The 26,878-nt window shown below is 48.9% G+C and overlaps 2 protein-coding genes and 1 long non-coding RNA gene across 3 annotated transcripts; 2 read left to right on the top strand and 1 right to left on the bottom strand.

Moving 5' to 3' along the window:
- Positions 1–1,121: 1,121 nt before the first annotated feature.
- Positions 1,122–12,045, top strand: ZNF571 (zinc finger protein 571; the record flags this gene model as incomplete). Its single annotated transcript, XM_081921744.1, has 7 exons — positions 1,122–1,765; positions 1,957–2,038; positions 4,323–4,405; positions 4,845–4,971; positions 5,253–6,089; positions 11,540–11,904; positions 12,028–12,045. The coding sequence occupies exons 1-7, from the start codon at positions 1,352–1,354 to the stop codon at positions 12,043–12,045; spliced, it is 1,926 nt and encodes a 641-aa protein (XP_081777870.1). The 5' UTR covers positions 1,122–1,351.
- A 2,482-nt stretch (positions 12,046–14,527) lies between these two features.
- On the bottom strand, positions 14,528–15,610 carry LOC309376245. The gene is made up of 2 exons (XR_014171103.1): positions 15,482–15,610; positions 14,528–15,273 (listed from the first exon to the last, which is right to left on the bottom strand). It is a non-coding gene; the product is annotated as an uncharacterized lncRNA (long non-coding RNA).
- Positions 15,611–16,658: 1,048 nt separating this feature from the next.
- HIPK4 (homeodomain interacting protein kinase 4) lies at positions 16,659–21,930 on the top strand. Its single transcript, XM_081922134.1, has 2 exons — positions 16,659–18,442; positions 21,358–21,930. The coding sequence occupies exons 1-2, from the start codon at positions 16,796–16,798 to the stop codon at positions 21,538–21,540; spliced, it is 1,830 nt and encodes a 609-aa protein (XP_081778260.1). The 5' UTR covers positions 16,659–16,795; the 3' UTR covers positions 21,541–21,930.
- Positions 21,931–26,878: the final 4,948 nt, after the last annotated feature.

Here is a 26,878-nt window from a genome sequence, read left to right on the forward strand (position 1 = left end):
AAGAAAAGGGCATGCAAAGGAACCCCGATGGGATTGAGGAAACAGTCACGTTCATTAACGCAGGTGGCCGCCAGATGGACACATTTGGAGGTAGAAATAAATAAAGTCCTTCCATGTCGGAGTGTGCAGGTAGAACCAGGGAACTCTCATCCACAGGAGGAAGGGATGGCCACGAAGGCAGGCGACTTTAGAAGAGGATGAGGCCAATTCAGGGAGGAGCAGAGGGCTAGCGATAGCTTCTGGCCCTCACAGTTGGAGGCAGACATGCTTCTGAATGCCAGCTGCTGGGAAGTGCAGGGGGAGAGAGTTATCCCTGGGGCTCCAGCCCTGCTGGGGGCTTCCCAAAAGGTGCCCCAGGTTGGCACCTGAGAGCAGGAGGCTGGACTGGCTTCACCCAAAAGGAAAGCAGAGCCCAACCTGGTGATAACAGAATAAAGGATGCAAGGAGGGAGCTGCATGGACCAGCTGGGGAAACCACAAGGGAAGGAGGCTCTGGGCCAGAGGAGGGGCGGTGGGGCAATGATGAGTCGTCGGAGGGAGGAGGAGGTGTCTGAAGAGGTAACGGGGCTTAGTGAGTGAGGGGAATCTGTGGCAGAGAGCAATCTAGATCCAGAGGCAGGAGATTCGGATGAGGGAGGCCAAGAGGTAGGGATGATTCTGGCTGGTGAAGAGAGGAATAGGGGTCTCCCCTCCTCCTGTGACAAGCTCCCCTCCCCCCCCCCCATCATCATAATCAATTACTTGATGTTCACCCAAAATTCCCATGGCGGATTAAAACAGTAAATCACAATATTAGGCAGAGTATAAAATTATTACAATATTAGGCAGAGTATAAAATTATTACAGTCACAGAAAGAAGGCAAATTCTGTATCTCTTTTTAACACCGTCCTTTGCCCCCCCCCCAAGTTATTTGGTCCCACCCACCCCAGGAGTCTTGAGAATGTGGGAGATTGCAAGTGCTGGAACATGAGGCAAAAGCAGGTAATAAATGTGCCCTGACATTTGGGGGTGGGAGGGACCCCCACTATTGCCCTGGGTCCCAGTTACACTTAGTACAGATGACTCACTCATCCATTCTTCCTTCCTTCCTTCCTTCTTCTTCCTTCCTTTATTTTTTAAGGAAAGCTCAGTCTGAGTTGTGGTGCAGTCCAGCCCTGGTTCCTAGCCAGATTCATCCACGATTGCCCAGGGAACATTTCTATTCACCTGACTGTGTATCAGATTTACCGGTATATTAGAAAATTATATTTTCTTTATAGAATTTGCTAAAACCACTCATTAGGACAGGCAGAACTTGGCAGAAGACGTAGGGACTTCTTTCGATTTCTTGAAGGTGTCCTGAGAACAGAGATGGATGAGCAAGACTCAGCTGGGCCTGAAGCAGGAAGGCTTCGTTCCATCCAAACTCTTAGCCATGGAGGAATCTGGGGAAAGTCTCTCCAAAGGATCCTGGGTGAGGAGGACACCCTCCGCTCAGATGTGCAGAGCCAGCAGCTCGGGCGGCTTTGCTACCAGGAGGCCAAAGGACCCCGAGAGGTTTGCAACCGACTCTACCACCTTTGCCGTCAGTGGCTGAAACCAGAAACCCACACGAAAGCTGAGATGCTGGACCTAGTGATCTTGGAGCAGTTCCTGGCTGTCCTTCCAGCAGAGATGGGGAGCTGGGTGAGAGAATGTGGAGCGGAGACCAGTTCCCAGGCGGTGGCGCTGGCCGAAGGTTTCCTCCTGAGTCAGACAGAGGAGAGAAAGCAGGCAGAGCAGCAGGTGAGAGAGACTTTCCTCTGGATACTCCCAAGGGGCTCCAAACTGGAGAGTATCCCCCAATTCTCTACTAATTTTGTCATCCTTTTTTTTGGAAAGCATCCGAGGAATGATTTCCGAAACCCCTAAAGTGTTTGTGTCCTTTGCCATTCCAGTTCTAATCTAATTCTTTTGAATGCTTGTTGCTCTTGCAGGGGAAGGATCAGTTTCCAGAAATGGATCTAGATTCCTCTGAGGTAGAGAGAACTCTGTTGGACTCCAGAGTAAGGCCACTGGGTAAGGAGGAAGGAGTTTTTTCTCCCCCATTTTATCACATTATGTTGTTTTTGAAACTAATTTGTGAGTTCTCTACATCTTTTTTGGAGAAGACATGTGAAGCCCAGATCCCAGAGAAACGGTGATATATTTTTGCACAACTAATATGTGAAATGGTTACCAACGTCCACGTTTACATGTTGTTGTTGTTGTTGTTTAGTCGTTTAGTCGTTTGATCTTAGAGGTTTGATCTTCTTGCAGTCCATGGGACTCTCAAGAGTCTCCTCCAGCACCATAATTCAAAAGCATCAATTCTTTGGCGATCAGCCTTCTTTATGATCCAGCTCTCACTTCCCTACATCACTACTGAGAAAACCATGGCTTTAACTATACGGACCTTTGTTGGCAAGGTGATGACTCTGCTTTTTAAGATGCTTTCTAGGTTTGCCATCGCCTTTCTCCCAAGGAGCAGGCGTCTTTTAATTTCGTGGCTGCTGTCACCATCTGCAGTGATAAAGAAAGTAAAGTCTCTCACTGCCTCCATTTCTTCCCCTTCTATTTGCCAGGAGGTGATGGGCCCAGTGGCCATGATCTTCGTTTTTTTGATGTTGAGCTTCAGACCATATTTTGCGCTCTCCTCTTTCACCCTCATTAAAAGGTTCTTTAATTCCTCTTCACTTTCTGCCATCAAGGTTGTATCACCTGCATATCTGAGGTTGTTGATATTTCTTTCGGCGATCTTAATTCCGGCTTGGGATTTTTTGTCTCTCCTTGCTATTCTTTGGAAATCTGCATTCAATTTCCTGTATCTTTCACTATCTCCCTCGCATTTTGCTTGCCCTCTCTCCCCCGCTATTTGTAAGGCCTCGTTGGACAGCCACTTTGCTTTCTTGCATTTCCTTTTTGTTGGGATGATTTTAGTTGCCGCCTCCTGTATAATGTTACAAGCCTCCATCCATAGTTCTTCAGGCACTCTGTCCACCAAATCTAAATCCTTAAACCTGTTCCTCACTTCCACTGTGTATTCATAAGGGATTTTACTTAGATTGAATCTTACCGTCCCAGTGGTTTTTCCTCCTTTCTTCAGTTTAAGCTTGAATTTTGCTATAAGAAGCTGATGATCTGAGCCACAGTCAGCTCCAGGTCTTGTTTTTGCTGACTGTATAGAGCTTCTCCATCTTTGGCTGCAGAGAATATAATCAATCTGATTTTGATGCTGCCCATCTGGTGATGTCCATGTGTAGAGTCGTCTCTTGTGTTGTTGGAAAAGAGTGTTTGTGATGACCAGCTTGTTCTCTTGGCAGAACTCTTTGCCCTGCTTCACCTTTGCCCTGCTTCGTTTTGAATTCCAAGGCCAAACGTGCCAGTTGTTCCTTTTATCTCTTGACTCCCTACTTTAGCATTCCAACCCCCAATAATGAGAAGAACATCCTTCTTTGGTGTCATTTCTATAAGGTGTTGTAAGTCTTCATAGAATTGCTCAATTTCAGTTTCTTCAGCACCAGTAGTTGGTGCATAAACTTGGATTACTGTGATGTTAAAAGGTCTGCCTTGGATTCGTATCGAGATCATTCTATCATTTTTGAGATTGCATCCCAGTACAGCTTTCGCCACTCTTTTGTTGACTATGAGGGCAACTCCATTTCTTTTACGGGATTCTTGCCCACAGTAGTAGATATGATGGTCATCCGAACTGAATTCGCCCATTCCCGTCCATTTTAGTTCACTGATGCCCAGGATGTCAATATTTATTCTTGCCATCTCATTTTTGACCACATCCAACTTACCCAGGTTTATGGTTCTTACATTCCAGGTTCCTATGCAATATTTTTCTTTACAGCATTGGACTTTCCTTTCGCTTCCAGGCACATCCGCAACTGAGCGTTCTTTCGGCTTTGGCCCAGCCGCTTCATCAGCTCTGAATCTACATGTACTTGTCCTCCACTCTTCCTCAGTAGCATTTTGGAGGCCGTCCGACCTAAGGGGCTCATCTTCCAGCATCATAACTTTCATATGCCTGTTGTCTTTGTCCATGGAGTTTTCTTGGCAGGGATACTGGAGTGGCTTGCCGATTCCTGCTCCAGGTGGATCACGTTTGGTCAAAACACTCCACTATGACCTGTCCATCTTGGGTGGCCCTGCACGGCATAGCTCATAGCTTCTCTGAGATATTTAAGCCCCTTCACCACGGCAAAGCAGTGATCCATGAAGGGGCCACGTTTACATGGCTACCCTTAATTTTTTGAAGGCCCACCTATAGCTTTCTTTCTGAGTGAAGTATGCACTTACCTTTTTTCTCTCATAGGAGACCGAACAATGCCAGCAAGACCTGTTTGTCCATCTTTTCTTGGTGGCGAAGGGGAAGCTGCCCCTGTGGAACCAGAGCAGGTAGGAGGAAGGAGCCATGTGGGGAAAGAGGATGTCATGGACGGGTTGGACACAGAGGAAAGGTGGGAGGAACGGCCAAGGAAAGAAGGGTTGAATGCTAAAATAGGCTTCTAGGCAGTTTACACACCACACCAAACAGTGGCCAGGATTCACACCATCAGTCACACAATGGGGCTTTCCCTCTCTCATCCCCCCGGTCATTGCCCCCCTGCGAACTTTGACGTTGTCTATAGGGCATCAGGAGGGTCCTCCCCACCCGGCAAGAACAGCACACAGAGAAAGAAGGGGATCCTTCCATGTGGCAAATGGGGATGTGTCCATAATGAAATGTGCAGAAAAAGAATCATAACATCAGTTAAGAGGCAGAAGACAACAGAGCAAAGTGTAACTGTTCACTTTGATGTTGTCTAAGAGGACAATCTTTTTCCTTTTCTTTTAGGGTCCAGTGTGCTTTGAAGATGTAGCTGTCCATTTCACAGACGAGGAGTGGGCATTGCTGGATCCTGACCTGAGAGCTCTGCACAAGGAAGTCACGGAGGAGAATCGTGGGATCTTGGACTCTCTCGGTAAGGCTTCCTCTTGGATCATCCTATTTGCTTTGAAATTCAAGACATATCTCTATGGGAGGAACCTCTGGTTTTTCGATGGGGCTCAACAGCACCACCCACAGCCCCTGGGATTCTAGCACTCCCACAGAAAGCCTTGGATGGAAGACTATTATCATTATCATCATCTGTCAGATTTTTTGTTTCCGTTCTTGCTTCTTTCTGTCCTGGGTTGACTAAAGAGAGGAGTGACATTAGAGATAGCACAGATCCCATGAGGCTCCAATCCGTTTCTCTCTCAGTTGCAGGTGGTGATGAATTGAAGCGGACAAACAAAGGAGGCCACAACAAAATCCACAGAGTGGGAAAGTCATATCCATATTCAGAGTGCAGAGGGAGCTTCAGTCAGAGCTCCCATTCCACTTCAAATCAAAGAAATCCCCTTCAGAAGAAAGCCTATCAGTGCTTGGAATGTGGAAAGAGCTTCGGTCACAAAAACAAGTTCACTATCCATCAGAGAATTCATACAGGGGAGAAACCCTATCAGTGCCAAGAGTGTGGAAAGAGCTTCAGTCAATCGGGCACTTTAACTTCCCATTACAGAATTCATACAGGGGAGAAACCTTATCATTGCTTGGAATGTGGAAAAAGCTTCATTCAACAAGGCCAGCTTACTGTACATCAAAGAATTCATACAGGGGAGAAACCTTATCAGTGCTTGGAATGTAGAAAGAGGTTCAGAATATCAAGCCAGCTCACAGTCCATCAGAGAAGTCATACAGGGGAGAAACTTTATCAGTGCTTGGAATGTGGAAAGCGCTTCAGTCAGAGCAGCCGGCTCATTGTCCATCACAGAATTCATTCTGGGGGGAAACCATATCAGTGCTTGCAATGTGGAAAGAGGTTTACTTGGAGAATAAGTTTCACTTCTCATCAAAGAATTCTTACTGGAAATAAAACCTATCACTGCTTGGAATGTGGAAAAAGCTTCAATCACCAAGGCCATCTTACTATACATCAAAGAATTCATAAAGGGGAGAAACCTTATCAGTGCTTGGAATGTGGAAAAAGCTTCAGTAAACAAGGCCAGCTACTGTACATCAAAGAATTCATACAGGGGAGAAACCAATTACAGATAGGTAGCCGTATTGGTCTGCCATAGTCAAAACAAAACAAAATTCCTTCTAGTAGCACCTTAAAGACCAACTAAGTTAGTTCTTGGTATGAGCTTTCGTGTGCATGCACACTTCTTCAGATACACTGAAGATACACAGGGGAGAAACCAAATCAGTGCTTGGAATGTGGAGAGAGCTTCAATTGGAAAATAAATTTCATTTCCCATCAAAGAATTCATACTGGAGATAAACACTACCACTGCTTGGAATGTGGAAAAAGCTTCAGTTACCAAGGCCAGCTTGTTGATGTTTAGTCGTGTCTGACTCTTCGTGACCCCATGGACCAGAGCACGCCAAGCACGCCTGTCTTCCACTGCCTCCCGCAATTTGGTCAAACTCATGCTGGTAGCTTCGAGAACACTGTCCAACCATCTTGTCCTCTGTCGTCCCCTTCTCCTTGTGCCCTCCATCTTTCCCAACATCAGGGTCTTTTCTAGGGGGTCTTCTCTTCTCATGAGGTGGCCAGATATTGGAGCCTCAGCTTCAGGATCTGTCCTTCCAGTGAGCGCTCAGGGCTGATTTCCTTCAGAATGGAGAGGTTTGATCTTCTTGCAGTCCATGGGACTCTCAAGAGTCTCCTCCAGCACCATAATTCAAAAGCATCAATTCTTTGGCGATCAGCCTTCTTTATGGTCCAGCTCTCACTTCCCTACATCACTACTGGGAAAACCATGGCTTTAATTATACAGACCTTTATTGGCAAGGTGATGTCTCTGCTTTTTAAGATGCTGTCTAGGTTTGTCATTGCTTTTCTTCCAAGAAGCAGGCATCTTTTAATTTCGTGACTGCTGTCACCATCTGCAGTGATCATGGAGCCCAAGAAAGTAGTCTCTCACTGCCTCCATTTCTTCCCCTTCTATTTGCCAGGAGGTGATGGAACCAGTGGCCATGATCATAGGTTTTTTAATGTTGAGCCTCAGACCATATTTTGCGCTCTCCTCTTTCACCCTCATTAAAAGGTTCTTTAACTCCTCACTTTCTGCCATCAAGGTTGTGTCATCTGCATATCTGAGGTTGTTGATATTTCTTCCGGTAATCTTAATTCCGGCTTGGGATTCATCCAGCCCAGCCTTTCGCATGATGAATTCTGCATATAAATTAAATAAGCAGGGAGACAATATACAGCCTTGTCGTACTCCTTTCCCAATTTTGAACCAATCAGTTGTTCCATATCCAGTTCTAACTGTAGCTTCTTGTCCCACATAGAGATTTCTCAGGAGACAGATGAGGTGATCAGGCACTCCCATTTCTTTAAGAACTTGCCTTAGTTTGCTGTGATGGTGATGGTATTCCAGCTGAACTATTTAATATTTTAAAAGGTGATGTTGTCAACACAAAGGCTTTTGCATAGTCAAGAAGTAGATGTCTTTCTGGAACTCTCTAGCTTTCTCCATAATCCAGCGCATGTTTGCAATTTGGTCTCTGGTTCCTCTGCCCCTTCGAAATCCAGCTTGCACTTCTGGGAGTTCTTGGTCCACATACTGCTTGAGCCTGCCTTGTAGAATTTTAAGCATAACCTTGCTAGCATGTGAAATGAGTGCAATTGTGTGGTAGTGCGAGCATTCTTTGGCACTGCCCTTCTTTGGGATTGGGATGTAGACTGTGGCCACTGCTGAGTTTTCCAAATTTGCTGGCATATTGAGTGTAGCACCTTAACAACACCACCTTTTAAATTTTTTAATAGTTTAGCTGGAATACCATCACTTCCATTAGCTTTTTTATTTGCAGTGCTTTCTAAGGCCCATTCAGTGGCGTAGCGTGGGCTGTCAGCACCCAGGGTAAGGCAAGTAATTTGCAACCCCTAACCCGTGGATTTGTGCCCCCTAACCCTAACCCCCAGATGTTGTGCCCGGTGCGGCCGGGCCCCCTGCACCCCCCACGCTACGCCACTGGGCCCATTTGACTTCACTCTCTTTTTTTATATATATAAATATTTATTAAGGTTTTTTAAAAAGAAAATACAATAATAATAAACATTATTGCTTTGTTTTAACAAAGTTTCGTAATATTCTTGAGCTTCCTCACGTCTCCCGCTCCCATTTACATCTTTAATAATTTTTGTCAAGCAAATTATCATCTTATTTCCAAATCTATAACCACATGCTTAAATATCAATTCTTAATCTATTTTAATGATGGCCAATTATTTATAACCAAGCATCCTTCTTAACATTCCACTAAATCACAATATTTCTGCAGGTAGGTCTTGAATTTCTTCCAATCTTCTTCAATCCTTTCTTCTCCCAGGTCTCGGATTCTGCCAGTCATCTCCGCCAATTGCATATAGTCCATCAGTTGCATCTGCCATTCTTCCAGTGTGGGTAGATCTTGAGTTTTCCAGTTCTTAGCAAGTAGTATCCTTGCTGCTGTTGTTGCGTACATGAAAAATGTTCTATCTTTCTTTAACACCTTCTGGTCGACAACGCCCAGAAGAAAGGCCTCTGGTTTCTTGGTAAAGGTATACTTAAACACCTTTTTCAACTCATTATATATCATTTCCCAGAAGGCCTTCACTTTAGGGCAAGTCCACCAGAGGTGAAAGAATGTTCCTTCATTTTCTTTACATTTCCAACATTTGTTATCAGACGAATGGTATATTTTGGCAAGTTTAACTGGGGTCATGTACCATCTGTATATCATTTTCATTACATTTTCTTTCAAAGCATTACATGCAGTGAAGTTCAACCCAGTGGTCCACAACCTTTCCCAATCCTCAATCATAATGTTATGCCCAATGTCCTGTGCCCATTTTATCATAGCCGACTTAACCATTTCGTCTTGCGTATTCCATTTCAGCAGCAAATTATACATTCTTGAAAGTACCTTAGTCTTAGGTTCTAACAGCTCTGTCTCCAACTTCGATTTCTCCACCTGGAATCCTAGCTTTTTATCACTTTTAAAAGTTTCCTTAATCTGAGCGTAATGTAACCAGTCTCGCACTTTATCCTTCATTTTCTCCATACTCTGCAATTTCCAGTTGTCCCCATCTTTTTCTAACAGTTCCCAATATTTCGGCCAGTAGGCTTCCATATTGGGTCTTTTCCAAGCCTTAGCTTCCAAGGGTGAAAGCCACCTCGGAGTTTTATTTTCTAATAAGTCTTTGTATTTTGTCCAGACATTAAACACTGCTTTTCTGACAATATGGTTCTTAAAGGCCTTGTTTATCTTAACTTTGTCATACCACAAATATGCGTGCCACCCAAAAGCATTGTTAAAACCTTCCAAATCTAACACGTCAGTGTCTTCAAGAAGTAGCCAATCTTTCAGCCAACAGAAAGCTGCGGCTTCATAGTACAGCCTTAAGTCTGGCAGGGCAAAGCCCCCTCTTTCCTTTGCATCTGTTAGTATCTTAAACTTGATTCGGGGCTTTTTGCCCTGCCAGACAAATTTAGAAATATCTCTCTGCCACCTCCGAAAACACTCCGTTTTGTCCACAATTTGCAATGTTTGAAACAAAAACAACATCTTTGGCAACACATTCATCTTAATGGCAGCGATTCGGCCTAACAAAGAAAGTTTCAATTTTGCCCAACTTTCCAAGTCTCTCTTAATTTCAGACCAACATTTTTCATAATTATCCTTAAATAGACTCAGATTCTTAGCTGTTATATTAACCCCTAGGTACTTTACCTTTTTCACCAATGATAATTCTGTTTCTCTCTGAAACCGTTCTGACTCTGCATCTGTCATATTTTTCCCTAACACCTTCGTTTTTTGTTTATTTAGCTTAAATCCTGCGACCTGTCCGAAATCATGTATCAATTGTAAAACTCTTTTCGTACTAGATTCTGGCTCCTGCAATGTCAAAACTAGGTCATCTGCAAAAGCTTTAAGTTTATATTGTTTCGCTCCGACCTCAATCCCCTGCACCAGCCGGTCACCTCTAATCAAGTTCAGGAGCACCTCCAGGACTGAAATAAATAACAGAGGGGAAATCGGGCAGCCTTGTCGTGTTCCTTTTTCAATTTTAAATTCTTCCGTTACCACATTGTTGACTATCAATTTAGCTTTTTGCTCTGAATATATTGCGTCAATCCCATTTTGAAAACCCCGCCCCGCTCCCATTTCTTTTAAATTTCCCTTCATAAATTTCCAAGAAATGTTGTCAAAGGCCTTCTCCGCGTCTATGAAAATCAAAACTGCTTTAGTGTTTATATTTGTTTGCAAAAGTTCCAAAATGTCTATAATGTTCCTTGTATTTGCAAACATATGTCTTCCTGGGAGAAAGCCTGCTTGGTCCTTATGAATTACTTCATTCAAAGCTCTTTTAAGTCTGCTTGCTAAAACATCAGCAAATATTTTGTAATCCACATTTAAAAGGGAGATGGGGCGGTAGTTCTTCAGTTGTGTCTTTTCAGTTTCTGATTTTGGTATCAACGTGATAAAAGCTTCCTTCCACGATTCCGGCGCCTTCTTTCCCTCCAAAATTTCATTGCTGACCTCCATCAAAGGTTGAATCAAATAGTCACTCATTGTCTTGTAATACTTGGAGGTCAGACCATCTGGTCCTGGAGATTTGCCCAGCTTCATGTTCTGAATGGCATGTTCAATTTCTTGACGTGTTATTTGACTATTCAGGAGTAGTCTATTTTCTTGTGTAAATTTTTTAAGACTATGTTTTTTCAAAAATTGTTCAATCTCAACTTCATTTTGCGGCCCTTGGGTATATAGTTTCTTAAAATATTTCTGGAAGGATTTTCTAATTTCCACAGGGTTCTGAATATTTCTTCCTTCAATTTCTAAATTTGTTACTATATTCAACTTCACTCTCCAGGGTGTCTGGCTCATTCTATCATTTTTGATATTGCATCCCAGTACAGCTTTTGCCACTCTTTTGTTGCCTATGAGGGCAACTCCATTTCTTTTACGGGATTCTTGCCCACAGTAGTAGATATGATGGTCATCCAAACTGAATTCGCCCATTCCCGTCCAGTTTAGTTCACTGATGCCCAGGATGTCAATATTTATTCTTGCCATCTCATTTTTGACCACATCCAACTTACCCAGGTTCATGGTTCTTACATTCCAGGTTCCTATGCAATATTTTTCTTTACAGCATTGGACTTTCCTTTTGCTTCCAGGCATATCCGCAACTGAGCGACCTTTTGGCTTTGGCCCAGCTGCTTCATCAGCTCTGAGTCTACTTGTACTTGTCCTCCGCTCTTCCTCGGTAGCATGTTGGACGCCTTCTGACTTGAGTGGCTCATCTTCCAACATCATAACTTTCATATGCCTGTTGTCTTTGTCCATGGAGTTTTCTTGGCAGGGATACTGGAGTGGCTTGCCGGTTCCTGCTCCAGGTGGATCACGTTTGGTCAAAACTCTCCACTATGACCTGTCCATCTTGGGTGGCCCCGTACGGCATAGCTCATAGCTTCTCTGAGTTATTCAAGCCCCTTCGCCACGGCAAGGCAGTGATCCATGAAGGGGAAGGGCAACTTACTGTACATCAAAGAATTCATACAGGGGGAAAACCCTATCAGTACTTGGAATGTAGAAAGAGATTCAGACTAAAAAGCCATCTTACTGTCTATCAGAGATGTCATACAGAGGAGAAACCCTATCAGTACTCGGAATGTGCCAAGAGCTTTATTCGAAAAGGCCACCTCTTGGCCCATCAAACAATTCATACAGGAGAGACACCCCATCAGTGCTTGGAATGTGGCAAGGGCTTCAGAAGAAAGGGCAGTTTAACTTCCCATCAGGGAATTCATACAGGGGAAAAGCCTTATCAGAGCTTGGAATGTGGAAGTGGCTTCATTGACAGACGCCATTTCACTGTCTATCAGAGAATTCATACAGGGGAGAAACCATATCAGTGCTCGGAATGTGGAAAGAAATTCACCCAGAGTGCCCATCTCACAATCCATCACAGAATTCATACAGGGGAGAAACCCTATCAGTGCTTGGAATGTGGATAGAGATTCATTGAGAAGGCCAAACTCATAATCCATCAAAGAATTCACTGTGAGGTGAAACTATTTCAGTGCCAAGAATGTGGAAAGAGCTTCAGTCACAGGGCCTGCCTTGCTTCACATCAAATAACTCACATTGGGGGCAAATTATAGTAGTGGCTGTATACAGATTTATTTTTAGGATACTTTAGTTTGTATGAGGTGAGGATTGTAGCTGGGTTCTTTGCCACATATGGTACCCCATAGCTATTTTAACTACGTATCCAGAACTGTGACTTGCAAGTTCTTGGCCAAGGTGTTTAATACTTCCTTCACAGTTTCCTTTCTCTTGGCAGATCAGGATGAGCAGGTGAGAGCAAAAGTTGCACGGTTTTTAGCTGGGACATTTAGAATAAGCTCCACTATTTGACTATTGACTCAAAACCTTACAATGTATTCTATATAACGGACTTTTAATTTTTATTCTTTGTATATTGTATTGTTGTTTTATTGGTATGGAATCTTCACCCAGTCAGTATTATATTTAAACCACAATGGCAGCAAAATGCTCTTTCAGGCATGCTTGTGTATTTCAAACAGTTGCCCTTGTCGTAAATAAAGTCTTTCTCCAAATCGAATCCTTCTCAGTGGCTGGTTGAATTAGCAAGTTATTTTATCTCCTCTAGTTCAGAGCCTGCCTGTTAGTTAAGTCCAATTTTTTATCTTAAAAGACAGAGGAGTCCTCCACTCCTGGCGCTGGCTTTGGAGAGTTGCTGTGATGAGCAATGCATTGTACCCAGCATCCCCCTGCCCCCCCCGCATTCCTTCAGCCCTGGGGGGGCAGTTGGGAGGATTATTACTCCCATATTATCCTCGTTATCCGCACGAAAGGGCTCCGCTGTTATGGGTACAGCTGTTCACCATGGCAGCCAAACAGGAAGTTCATCATGTCTCCTCTCAGTCTCCTCTTCAGGCTAAACATACCCAGCTTGTTTTCCAGACCTTTTAATTTTTGTGGCTGAACTGTATTCATAGAATATGGTCTCTTACAATGCTTCATTTTTGAACGGCTAAAGATTGGATTGAAGCTCTGCTAGAGCGGCTGTGTGTGTGCTTGCCTTGCATCCTTTGAAACAGGAAATGGCTGTTTTTCTTTGCTCGCTATCCAACACATGTGGTTCTGTAGAGGATTGCATATACTTAATATGACTCTCTCTTCTAATAATTAAATAGCCATCAAAATAAACTTCTCCTTCCCACAACCACTTTCCCACAGGTTGGCCTCTAGGGTTCCCTCGCATCCGGATGGTTCCCTCATTCCACAACACTAAACAGGTTCACACAGAAAGTAGGAAAACTGGCCCTTAAAAAGCTCAACAGCTTTAGGGGTGTCCTGGTTTTTACATGGGAAATACAAGATAAACTAGGGGACTCCTGGGCCCCTGAGTTCGAGGAGCCAGAAAGGGAGAATCCAGCCTTGTCTTCCCCCTATTTCTGCAGGTAGACCCCTTCCGCTTGCATTGACTCTTGGGGTGACGAAGCAAGATGGCCCAGGGGTCAAACTCCCCTGAGGGAACCCTCCACCTCTGAGGAGAAAAAAGCCCTTCTTATCCTCCTTCTTAGGCCTCAGAGGGGCTTTCTCTCCTTGCCCCCTTTGCTTGTTCTGGCCGCTTGCCTGAGATCTCCCAATGGAGAGGCCTCCATTGGGCCAACATGACAAGGAGAGAGGCTGTCCTGCAGAGGCAAAGCCATCATGGCAGGAAGGCAGCTAAGGACGCCCCATGAGCGCTGGTACCCAAAGGTGCCGCCCTCCTTCTGCTGGGAGGAGAGAGCATGAGAGCCACAAGGCCCACAAGGGAGCCATTGCGTCTCTGGGAGCGGCTGGGGCCTCGGGAAGAAACAAAATGGCGTTCCCGCCTTTTTCGGAAAAGGGCGGGAAACGCCATCTCCTGGCCCTGCCGCCTCCTGGCCCTGCCGCCTCCTAGGCCTGCCTGGCCATGGGGGTGGGGGGTAGAATCCAGCTGCCCCCAAACTCTTCCCTGCCCCAGACAATGGGGGGGGGGTGAACAAGAAGCTGGAAGGGGGAGCAGCCAAGAGGAAAACTCAGGGGGCAAACTCCCTCAGGAAACAGGACGAAGAGAGGACGAGGCCAGGGAAAATCCTCACAAAACTGGCAACCGTTTCTCTCAGAGACACAAAGGCCCTGCCTGTCTCCAGAAGGGGAGTCTTCCCCATCTAGTAAAAGACTCTATGAACTGAAAGTGGAGGCACTATATGTAGTTTTCATTTGGGGTGAGCTGGCCTGACCAAAACCCCCTCACAGCTATGGGCAAAGGCTGGGTGGAGGCATCCTAGCCTGACCCACTGGAGCAGCAGAAGGGGTTGGGTGGAAGCTGAGGGCAGGCTCCCTCAGAAAATGGTGGCCTCTCCCTCCTCAGAGGTCTGTTTTTGATTGTTTGTATTTTAAGAAATATTTTCATTTGTCCAAAGATATACAAAAGTTCACACCGAATACGAAGTATCTTTTAATGATACAGCAGAATAAAAGTGCTTTTACAATCTAATCTTTAAAAGAAAAGAACAGTAGCAAAAAGAAGAAAGGAAAGAAAGGGGGAAAGAAACAGAAGAGAGAGAGAAAAGAAAGAAAATGGAAGAAGAATAAGAAAAGATTAAAAGACTTCTGGTTCTCTGTCCTGCAGCTAAATACAGTATCCACTCATTAACCTCCAACTATTTTATTATCTACAAGCCAGTGATTTTTTCAATCTTTAAATCCAGATGTCATAAGTTCATTTTCTCTTTCATGCAAAAAATCCATTAGGAGATTCCAAATCTTAGTAAATGTCAATAATGATTTTTCTCTAATTAAACACATTAGCTTTGCCATCTCAGCTAAGTCCAATAATTTTCTCAACCATTCCTCTACAGCAGGTAGAGCTCCATCATGCCATGTTTGTGCATATAACAACCTCGCTGCCGTAATCATATGTTGGAATAATCTTCTGCAGTCCTTTTCCAGTTGTGCTTCCTTGGAGGTTTTTAAGTAGAGGTTGGATGGCCATCTGTCAGGGGTGCGATTTTTGCATTGCAGAGGGTTGGACGAGATGATCCTTGAAGTGCCTTCCAACTCTGCAGTTCTAGGAGACTGTGAAAGCACAGAGCGGGGCTTAGCACCACTGCAGGGAGAAAGGCTTGGGCCATGAAGAGCTCACCTGTTACTGGAATTTTAAGGTGTCATAAATAAGATGAATGTTCCTAAGTGCACAAGGTAAACATACATGTGTATAAACCACATGTCTGAAATGGTACATGAGAGCAAGACCAGGGCCATCTTTAGGCCCCCGTTATAAGACTCCCTCTAACGCAGGTAGAAGGAAGCTTTTGACAAAACCTTTCCCAATAGGCGGAGTTCTTTTCACTTGCTTATCCCTCAAATCCACTAATAGAGAAGCTTCTCACCAACCCCAAAATTTAGTTCCAATTAGTTCCTGCCTCCACTCATTCTTCTCTGGCAGATAATGAACCTAGGGGGATACTGGGTCCCTTGATGGGGAGTTGGGCTGTACAAGCCAACCCCAAAATTTTGTCTAATATCAGACTCAAGGAAGAAGTCACAGGCAGAGCCTCCCTCTTCAGCAGAGTCCTACCTAGGCTCCCTTACACCTGGGGAAAGGAGTTGGGATACTCAGGGGTAGAAGGGGGGGAGGCTTTGGCCTGCAATGCTCGCTCTTCTCCCCTGCAACGAAAGTGGAGGACGGAAGTTAACTTGGGGCTTAGCCACACTTCCTCTTGGCACCATTTCCCTTGGGGGAAACCGCGCTCTGTCAGCGCAAATGACAATTTGGGTTCCTCCCGGATAGCCATTTGTGCTGAATTATCACTAAAGAGCAGTTTTTCCCTAGGAAAGGAGGGGGGGCAAAGGAGAAACAAGGCACAGCATAAGCGGAAGTTTGGAGGAGCCTTCGGCCCCACAGCATACTATGAGATGCACATCAATAGATAGGAAGCTGCCTCATAATGAGATCATTCATCCACCTAGCTCACTATTGTCTAAACGGACTGGCAGCCATAGTTCTCCAGGGTTTCTGGCAGGAACCTCTCCCAGTTCCACCTGGTGACACCATTGGGGATTGAACCTGAGACCACTGCATGCCAAGAAGACGCTCTACCTATGACCGTTCCCCTTTAATGGCAGGTGCCAGTTTGGAAAGACCCCACATATAAATTGTAGGGATGGCTAAGTCGGGGCTAGAGATCCTTTGCTTTTCAGTCACACAACACATGCTCTGAAGGCGGTGTGGGTGTGGAGATAAAGGAAGAACTCCCACCTCCTTACAGACGTTCACCTGAAGAACCAAACTCTTGGCAAGACGTCAGCTTCATCCCCGTGCATGGACACTGGAGCCTCCTAAAGTGTGGGCTGCCTCTTAAAAGGCATCCATTCAAGACTCAACATGTGGGACCCTGCAGTACAGAATGGTCATATCTCAGGGGTCCTTTGCTAGTGCCTCCCGCTCCCCGGTTTCACATTGGCAGGAAAGCATTTGCTAGCACAGAAAAAAAGTGCTGTGGGGACCCCCTCCATGGAGTCGCCTCCCTCCTCCCACCTCCATAACAGAACCTTCTCAACTTGGCAACTTTGGAACCGAGTGACTGTTGCATCATCTCTCGTTCCGGAGTCAGGCCGGGGTTCTCTTGGCTCCAGGGCGCGGCTGAACCTCTCTTTGCAAGAAGCCACGTTGCACCCGTGTTCCTGAGCTTGGGCGAGCCCAGAACGATGGTCACAATCGAGTCGGAATCGGACTTCTACGACGTGTTTGAGATCCTGGGGAAGGGCACCTTCGGGGAAGTGGTGAAGAGCTGGAAGCGCAGCACAGGCGAGATGGTGGCCATCAAGATCCTGAAGAACGACTCCTACCGGAGCAGGATCATCAAGAACGAGCTGAAGCTTCTGCAGACCATGTCCGAGGTGGACTCGGAGGAGTCCCACATCGTCCAGTTCCACGAGTTCTTCCACGACGAGCTCAAGTTCTACCTGGTCTTCGAGCTGCTGGAGCAAAACCTCTTTGACTTCCAGAAGGAGCACAACTTTTCCCCGCTGCCCGTCCGGCACATCCGGACAGTGACCATACAGGTGTTGAGGGCCCTGGCCAAGCTGAAGGAGCTCTCCATCATCCACGCGGACCTGAAGCCTGAAAACATCATGCTGGTGGACCAAGTCAGGTACCCTTTCCGAGTCAAGGTGATCGACTTTGGCTCAGCCAGCATCTTCAACGAGGTGCGCTACGTCAAAGAGCCCTACATCCAGTCCCGCTTCTACCGGGCGCCCGAAATCCTGCTGGGCCTGCCCTTCTGCGAGAAGGTGGATGTCTGGTCCTTGGGCTGTGTGATGGCCGAGCTGCACCTGGGCTGGCCCCTTTACCCTGGCAACAACGAGTACGACCAGATCCGGTACATCTGCGAAACGCAGGGGATGCCTAGGCCCGCCCTGCTCAACGCGGCCAGGAAGGCTCACCTTTTCTTCAAGAGAAGCCAGCACCCCGAGGTGGTCAACTCCTGGCAGCTGAAGACCCCGGCGGAGTACCTGGCAGACACCAAGGTGAAGTCAGTGGAGAGGAGGAAGTATGTGCTCAAGTCCCTGGACCAGATGGAGACGGTCAACGTCCACAGGATGATCTACCCGGACACGGAGGCCCTGGCCGAGTACTTTGACCTGCGCAGCATGGTGGAGCTCATCAAGCGCATGCTGACCTGGGACTCACACGAGCGCATCACGCCCAGCGCTGCCCTGAAGCACCCGTACGTCTCCACCCAGCCTCTGAAGCAGAACTACGACCTTACCCAATACTACCAGTTCTGCTTGCGCAGCCTCCACGAGTCGCTGCCCAGCCACAGCAAGACCGAGGAGGAGGCGCAGCTCTACAGCGCCATGGAAGAAGAGCGTTTCTACTCTGTGCGCGACAGTTTCCAGGAGGAGAACAGTGCCCACGGCATCCAGAGGACCACCAGCCAGATGGATGACCTCAGCATCGCCGAGGCCGGCCAGGAGGCACCCCTGAAGGTGTGGGGAGAGGGGCCCAGCGGGGGGCTGTATGAGCCGACCCACCCCGGGCCCCCGGAGGCGGCATCCGGCCGGCGCAAGCCTGTCCTGCAGAGCCTACGCTTGCGCCAGGAGCAACCGCAGCAAGAGCCCATCCCGGCCTACTACCGGAACCGCCGCGGCAGTCCCCGGCACCGCAAGGCGTCCCACCATGCCAAGCCAGACCCCACCTTCGAGAACCTGATCCTGCTGGGGCAGTACTCCCCCGAGGAGCCCCCCACGTGGGAGAAGGAAAGCAACGCCAGCACAGCCTCCCTGCCAGAGTCCAACGCCAGGGAAGACCCCGGCTACCCCAGGGGCTTGATGCTTTCGCCCACTGCTCAGGTAACGAGGGCTGGGGAGAAGGGGCCACAGCAGGGCAGGGGGGCTGACTTGCGGGGGTCTCAGAGGAGCCATGAGCCCAAAAGTTGAGGCAATGGATGGGTCTTAGCTGAAGATGGGTCTTGGGGAAGAGTCATGGCTCAGGGCAGTGCATCTGCAGGTTCAATCGCTGAAAGCATCTCTGGGTAGGGCTGAGAGCATCATAGAATTGTAGAGTTGGGAGGGATCCCGAGGGTCCCTGCTGCAATGCAAGAATCTCACCCATGACAGATGGCCACCCAACCTCTGGTTAAACGCCTCCAAGGAAGGAGAGTCCACCACCTCTCATGGGAGTCCGTTCCACTGTTGAGAACCAATCCCCGAGGGCTGTTGCTGCTGGTCCGTGTGAACAATACTGATTAAGATGGGCCAAAATGGCCTGACTCGGTATACAGCTGTGTTCCTCTTCCTGTGTACCAAAGTAAGAGTCCAAGGCGTGTCCTCAAGTGTTAGAACTGGGCCACCACCAAGCCTCTGGAGCAACGTCTGCAGTGGGCTGAGCCAGGAGAGGGTGCACCTGTGAAGGAGGAAGGAAGGGTCTCCAAAGTTCCAGAAGGTGCTGGAAGGTCCCTTGCAAACTCTGGCAATACTTTAGTTACCAGGGTTAGGCTCCCTTTCCCTCCACCCAGATAGAAAAATCAGGCTGCCCACCTGCTCTCAGGCCAACAGTGAGCCCTATTGCCCCCTGTATTGCTTTGTTGCTTTCCACACGTGCCCCATTGGTTCCACGAACTTGTCCCTAGTGCCCCCTATCCCACTCGATTAGAAGCATTATTCAGACCAGCGCTTGGCATGACCCACCAAGGAAGGTAGCATCGCCATAAAAATTACAAACATTCACAATTTATCCAAAAGCCACACAACTATTTAGCTGAATTCAGCAAAACTGATTAACTTGGTCTAGAGATGCCTGGTTTTCAAAATCTGACAGTCCTTTGGCAAGAGTCTTGGGTACCACATTCAGCAAATTCAGTAAATTCCTAACACGATGATGATATCAGTGTCTGGTTTAAAGACCCTTAGCAGGGGCTGTAAATCACCACCTCCAGCACCTCTTAGCACCCCCACTAGGTAATTCCACTGTCTCCCCAGAGGGTGGGCCCACTCCCTTCCTCTGGGAACTGTTGGTCTAGATCAGTGTTTCTCAACCTTGGGTCCCCAGATGTTGTTGCACTACAGCTCCCATCATCCCTGAGCTCTGGCCTTGCTAGTTCAACAACATCTGGGGGCCCAAGGTTGAGAAAGGCTGGTGTAGATCTTTCCTGCCTTCCAGACAAGCTTGAGCCAGGAGGAACCTAACATTAAAAGGCCAGGGTGAGGGAAGAGCACCATCAAAGTCAGGGCGGTTTGAAGGTGCAGGGGTCCCCCTCCCTCAAGGTCTACTGCCTTACAGGGAATCCTTTCACAGCATGTGAAGAGCATGGTAAGGGGGCAGGAGCTTTTCAGAGCTTGGTTGTCAAGAGTTGCTCCCCATAGAAACAACTTGCCAGCTGCCTGCAGGCCTCTGACCTCCCCCTCCCACCCCAAACGCAATGGGGCAAGGGGCATTCCCAGCCTGCCTCCCCTTTCTGCCTGGCACATGGTGATTGCAGCACAGATACACTCCTTGCCAACCTGCCAGGACCACGGCTTCACTCGCCTAGCTGCAGTTTTGGCTTGGAGGCCAGTGCCACCTGACACCAGCTGCTCGGAAGCCTGGAAGTGAGGGTTAGGTGGTGATGTGGTTAGAGTGTTGGGCTAGGACTTGGGAGAAACCAGGGCTCAAATCCTGCCCCCCACAACTCAGCCATGATGCTGATCTGGGGCCAGGCACTGTCTCTCTCAGCCTTGCAGAGTTGTTGTGGAGATTAAATGGAGGGGAGAACGATGAACATCACATTGAGCTCCCAGGAGGAAAGATGGGCTATTAAAATGAGAGAACAAGGCTTGGAGGTAAACGGCTGAGAAAATTATGTGAAGATGGAAATAAATGGGGGTGTGGTGGGGAGTGAAGCCTGACACCAGGCAGGGAAAAAGCAGAATTTCTCCATCTCTCAATGATGGTGAAAAGGATACAGATGTCCTATTATCACAAAATCCAGGTGAGATTCAGGTCACAGCATCAGGTGTGGGGTGAAACCATCCCACCTACTCCAGTGAACCAGTGGGTCTTGTGGGGAGAGAATTTTGTGCCAGCTTTGTGCTGCAGCAGCGAAAGAGGCAAAGCCCATCCTCTGGGAAGAGATGCAGAGCGAAACAAGTATCTCGCTGCTGTGAGCTGCGCATGGGCATAGGCACATCTGGGAACGAGTTGCAGTTCCGACGGCCCCACTTCCCAGTGGGTATAGCAGAGCTGGGGAAAAGGGCCAACTGCCTTACTCCCCACCTCCAAAAACGGGACAGATAAACCAACAGGTGTGATAAGGTGGGGGAGTCTGTAATAGGGGATAATACGAGAAAAGGTTAGGGAGGAGGGAGGGAATATTATTATTATAGAAAGGTCGCAGTGCTTGGGACTTAAATTTATTGAGAAAAGTGAAAGAAACTTCTAAAACTATTCATGCTATGGGGAAAATTCATAATGCTTGATAGAGCTCCCAGGCAGATAGCCACTGGTCAGGGATTCTGTAGCTGTGATTCCAGCATTGCAGCGGGTTGGACTAGATGACCCCTGGAGGACCCCTTCTATATAGCTATTATCTCCAATCACCTAGAGCTACTGCTTCACGAGTGCCCTGAAACATATCCCCCTCCCTGCTGATCACCAGGGCTGCTTGCACCATGAATGCAGAACGAAACACAGAACCACAGAGCGGGAAGGAGACCCCCGTAGCCACCTAGCCTGCAGGGAACCAGGGGGGCTGGCGTTGGTAACGCAGTGCCGTCTTTCTCTTTGGCAGAGAGCGCAGCCAGAGGTGTACGAGCCAGCCGCCCAGCTGCCTGGGCCCACCAGCTGGCTGCCGAAGGAGAACTGGCTGGCAGAGCATGGCATGGAGCGGGGCCCCCTCAAGGCAGTGCTGCACGCTTCCCGGAACCGCCACCAGCTGCAGCCGTACCTGCAACACATCGCCAGCCACCACTGACCCCGCGGGCCCTCCCCACCCCCCCACCCGGAAGAGGGCAGGCGCAGCAGAGAGATGGCCCCAGCCGGGGGCCCTCCAAACAGATTCCTTTGTAGCCACTAAATATATAGACTGTTCCTCGCTGCCCAAAGCTACTTGCTTTAATAAAAGCCACCTTACTCTTACCGAACTATGCGGAGCCCTGATGGCAGTGCGACAAGGTGCACCAGGCTGGATGGGGCGGAGGGGGTGGGGAAAGTCCCCTCTATTCCAGAGCAAAAAAAGGCCTGCCAGTCTGTCTTGGCAAACGGCAGCCTGCCCCCCCCCACCGCCTCTATCCTCCCGGCAGCGCCAGATGCACACAAACACACTTGACCACAGCAATAATAAACTCTTTATCCAATTGCAGAAGGCGTTGGCGGCACGTTTGTCTAGGGACTGGTCCATGCCCCACACAGACCAATGCATGGCTCCCCACCCTGGGCGATGGAAGGGTTTCAGTCCCACGGGGCAGCTTCTGCTTTTTAGGCCAGCCACTTGCTTGTGGGCCCCATCGGTCCATCTGATAGCTGGGTGCTCATTCCCCCACCCTCGCCCCATGGTGGTTCAGACCGGCACAGCTCCTTGTGGGGCTGCCTATGGGGTTTGTGACCAAAGGGCGCGCCCAACAGAGGCTTCTTGCACCTGCTGCATTGCCCCACTTGCAACACAACAGCCCTGTGTTGTAAACAAAAATCTGCCCATTTTTCCCTTATGGGGTATCCAAGAGCCCATATAGAGTCCTTACAAAGTTTCCCTATTGGTAGGAGAAAATAACAGAGGCCAACCAGAGAATATTTAGAAGCAAAGCCTGATCTTTATTGATCTGTTGCAACAGGGTCCTCACTCACCACACGCAGGAGGGAGGAGGAACCTCGAACAATGGCACGCAAGGCCTTATATAGACATTTGAAATTCCCTGCCCTGGAGCTCAAGACCACCCCTCCATACATCATGCACACATCACAGAGGGGTGTAGTTCAAGACCCCCCAGATACATCATACCTACATCACAGAAAGGGCGGTCTACAGCAGAAATCTGAGTGCTATGTTTACCTCTTGTCTGCCAGGTTACCTGTTTAATGGTCACTTGATTGGATTGCCTGGGGAGCCTGGCCAGTCTTTTGTAATGATAGATACTTTGTTCCTGAGCCAGGTCGAAGGCTCACATCCTATTCATATCTTAAATGTGCCCTTAAGACAGGATTTGTGAAGGGAAAGATAATGGGGAGGCTTTTCCATTTTCCTTTGACCTTGCAGAGGAAACATTTGGGAATCAAAAAGGGTTTCAGGTCGGTCTTCCTATGCTGATCTATGTACGTGCTTGGTTGGTACACTTATGAACATTTAACATATATCGAAGACCTCAAAATTCCTATCACACCTGCAGGGCTACCAGGGGGCACCCAGTACTCCTCCGTTCATCCGACATCCCTGCGGTTTACGTAGGAGTGTAGAAGCAGCCCACACTCTCTCCCAGACCTCAGGAGGGTGTGATGGTCAATTACAACTGCAGTCCTGAATTCCCAGTAGCCTGAATGCCAGGTAATCCTAAAGCCCTGAGGGTGACCACTGCACACATGTTTCAGCCTCAAATTCAGGCACTTGCTCGGGAATAAAAGGAAAGGGAAGGGGGAAGCAGGCAGAAGGGAAAGGCAGAATATGAAATAACCTGAGCACTGCCTCTGCAATGGAACAAATCCAAGCCGATCCACTACACTCCTTGTTCAAGTATCAGCAAGGGGGGTTGACCTCACAGTTTTTATTGTTTGACATTTTATTATGTTTTTATATTTTGCTGGAAGCCGCCCGGAGTAGCTGGGGAAACCCAGCCAGTTGGATGGGGTATAGATAATAAAATTATTAATATTATTATAGAAGACCCTGCCTTGGATCCCTGATGTTGGAAAAGGAAAAGGATCCCTTGATGTTGGGAGGGGCAGGAGCTGAAAGAAGCAGCCCAGCTTTGGAAAGACTCCTTGCTCCCTTTCTCATGGCAGGAGGTGACTCTTGGCTCCCTGTGGTTAGGTTTCTCAATCCCTCAGGTACTCACTTTAAGTGCCCTCTTTGCACATGAAGAGGCTTGGCAGGAGATCCCTGACACACAGGAATTGTGGGCAGCTGCCCTTTCTTTGCAAGTGCATTGGCAGGCAGCCACAGAATTATTAGAAGCATAGGTTGGAGGGGACCCCAAGGGTCATCTAATCCAACCCCCTGAAGTGCAGGAACCTCAATTAAAGGATCTATGGCAGAGGGTCATCGAAGAGTCCTGGCAGGGAGAGGGTGTGGCAGGCCTTGGAAATGGTCTCTCTGGGGCACACAGAGAGAAGGAAGTTGCCCTGAGAGGACAGAGTCTCAAAGATGCGCATTCCCAGCATGTTTGCACTTCCCTCGCAGTGATGTCTACGCTGGCTTGGTCCAGGCTGCAGAACGGAAGATAGCAGGATCCCCAAGGTGGGCTCTGTGGGGAGATGGCGTCAGGCACCAGGCTCACTGGCAGACCAAGTCTGCACTACAAAGATGTCTGCAAACATGACATGAAGGCTGGTGCCATCCATCATGTGGGAATCCCTTGCAGACAACCACAGTGCCTGGAGACAGGCAGGTTGTGTGGCCATAGCCATGACCAGAGGAGGAAAGGCCACTGGGAGGAGCACAGAGAGAAGAAATGCCCTGGTGCATCTGCAGCAGCACAACCAGACGCCTTCCTCTGCCCTGGCAGCAAGAAAACATGTCTCTCCCGTATCGGTTTCTGCAGCCACAGCAGGTGCTGTGATTCTCCAACTGTTTGACTTCACCCCCCCGAAGGTGCACCCTCTCGAGACAGACGGATGCCAACCATATCTCATACTTTCCAGTTAATTTCCCCATCACATTTTTTGTGGGGATGGAATTGATTGCTCAAGAGCCCTAAACCTTAGTTGCAGAACCTGAATTTGCCAGTATGGGATTGAATCCCACCACGAAACAGCGACATTTTGGTATCTATTATTATTATTATTATTATTATTATTATTATTATTATTATTATTGAATTACAGGGCAACTCTCGCTTCCTGCGGCTTCCAGCAACTGGTTTTCAGAAATACTGTACTGCTACCTTCGACTGCGGAGGCAGATCAGTTTCCAAAACTGCACGGCCATTGCCATTTGCAAGTGACACAAAGAGAGCACTGCAGACGAGGGGGAGCCCAGTTTCGATCTGGGGTGCAGGAAGGATCCAGAAGAGCCAGACAAAAATCTCTGCAGGTAGAATCAAAGAAGAAACTAAGGCAGCAGTTTGGGGCATTCTCCTCCCGTCCTCGTCGCGGCCACCTAAGAGTTAATAGAGCATGGGGAGGTACCATCAGACACCTTGGGGGGCGAACGGATGCAGAGCAGGGGGTTCTGACCTCTTTTCCCAGGGCACAACAACAGAAACCTCCACCCGCTTTTTATCCCATTTTATTCCTTACTATTCAGGGCTACTGCGCCCAGTTCCTTCCCTTCCCGCTTCAGAGTGCCCCCCTTCACTGGCTATAATGGTTCGTCCTGAGCGGTCGCGGCTCCCTTTGTCTCGGGCGTCCTGGGAAGGAACCATTCTCACAGAAGGGGGGAAAGGAATGGATGAATTCGTTTTCCAAGGGTGGCGGTCAAAGTCAAGCTGCCCCTCCCCGTCCGCCACAGAATAATTTAAGTCAGGGGCATAAACTGGAAGCAGAGCTGCTCGGCTTTTCCGCGCTGTGAAGAACACGCTTTCGCCGCCTCCTCTCCCGGGGGCAGATGGTACGGTCCCAGGTGGTGCTTAGGAGTTCCATTCAGGGGGCGGAGCCTCTGCCTCTGCTTTTAACTCGCTCTTTGCCGGCGAGGAGCTCGCAACTCCGGGGGAAAGGGGTGGGATGCTGTGACCCGCTCTGTGATCAGGGCGAAGGGCGGCATATGTTAGTAAATAACCACAACAATAACCATAACCTGCTGGGCAGGGTCCCCCCCCCACCTCCGTCCTCCCACTCACAGTCTGGCTGCTGGGATCGGGTGGGCAGCAGGGAGGCACTCTGCACGTGCTCAGAGGCGCAGCCACCACCCAGCAGGTTCCGGGGCGGCGGGGGCGGATCCTGAGCGAGAGCCCCGCCTGGGGGCCGGCTGGCCGGCTGCCGCGTCTCCGCCCCGCCCGGGGCTGCCGCTTGTCCCCGTCCGGAGGAAAGCGCCGTCGCCGCCACGACAGCTGTTGCTCCGCCGGCCCGAGGTAAACGGGGGTGCGCGGCGGTGGGGCCGGGCCGGGCGTCCCTGGTGGGGCGGATCCGCTTTTGTGGGGCGCACAGATTTCGAGACGGCTTGGAAGGCGCATTGAATTCCGATCGGGGCGCGTCTGGGGCTCTCCTTTGACCTGGCCTGGAGGAGGTCTCCCCCCCCCCCCCTATTTCTTTCTCCCCACCCCAGCTTCCCATTAGGAAGCAATCGGGCCCCGCCTGCCTTGCACCTGCGGGCTCCCGCGTCACGTCGGAACGGCGCCCTGGACGCGCGGGGGGCACCCTGGGGTGCCCAAGGGCGTAGCACCCAGTCACCGGGCGGGCGCGCTTCTCTTCCCCCCAGCCGGAGTCCAGCAGAGGCCGCCTCCCTGGAGCAGGTGGCAAGGTCAGGGGTTGCCCGACTCTCGTCAGCCCCACACACGGCCAAGGGTCAGGCAGTTCGGCAGCATTGGAGGGCGCCACGTTGGCTACCGCTGCGAGGCTCTCCAAGCATCTCCCAGGTCTGAGAAGCCCCGAGCCTCAAGGGGGTTTGGGTCCCGCGACCCTCTGGGGGTCTCCTCCCAATCCGGATTACAGAAAGTGTCCTCCGGCTGAGTTCAGATTCATAAAGCAAAGGCCACTGGCCAATCTAGGTTAGTATTGTCTGCACTGACTGGCAGGTGGGAGGACCATCCCAGTTGCCCCTGGAGATCCGTTTTACCAGAGAAGGGCCATAACTCAGCCGGAGAACAGCTGCCTTGCATGCAGAAGGTCCTAAATTCAGGCTCCAGGCAGGGCTGGGAGAGTTCTGCTGCTGCCAATCAGTGTAGGCGATACTGGCCTAGATGGCCTCACTCTGTATATGGCCAATTCCCAGATTCCTGCATGCAGAGTGGATGCTGATAATGCTGAACTGCTTGGGGCTTCTTCCCCCAAAACCATGTGATTTGTTCCTGATAATTTTCGCTGTGTGTTGGCCTTCAAGAGAGTAGTGTCAGCATTTCAGGAGAGAAGCGTTAGCTCAGCCGCAGAGCCTGGCTTCGCGTGAAGAAAGTCCCAGGTCTGGTTTCCAGCACTTCCAGTTTAAGGAAAAGGGCGGGGTTGGGAAGGCT

Source organism: Podarcis melisellensis (genome assembly GCF_964234715.1).
Source record: "Podarcis melisellensis genome assembly, chromosome: 8".
In the NCBI taxonomy this organism is placed as follows: Eukaryota; Metazoa; Chordata; class Lepidosauria; order Squamata; family Lacertidae; genus Podarcis; species Podarcis melisellensis.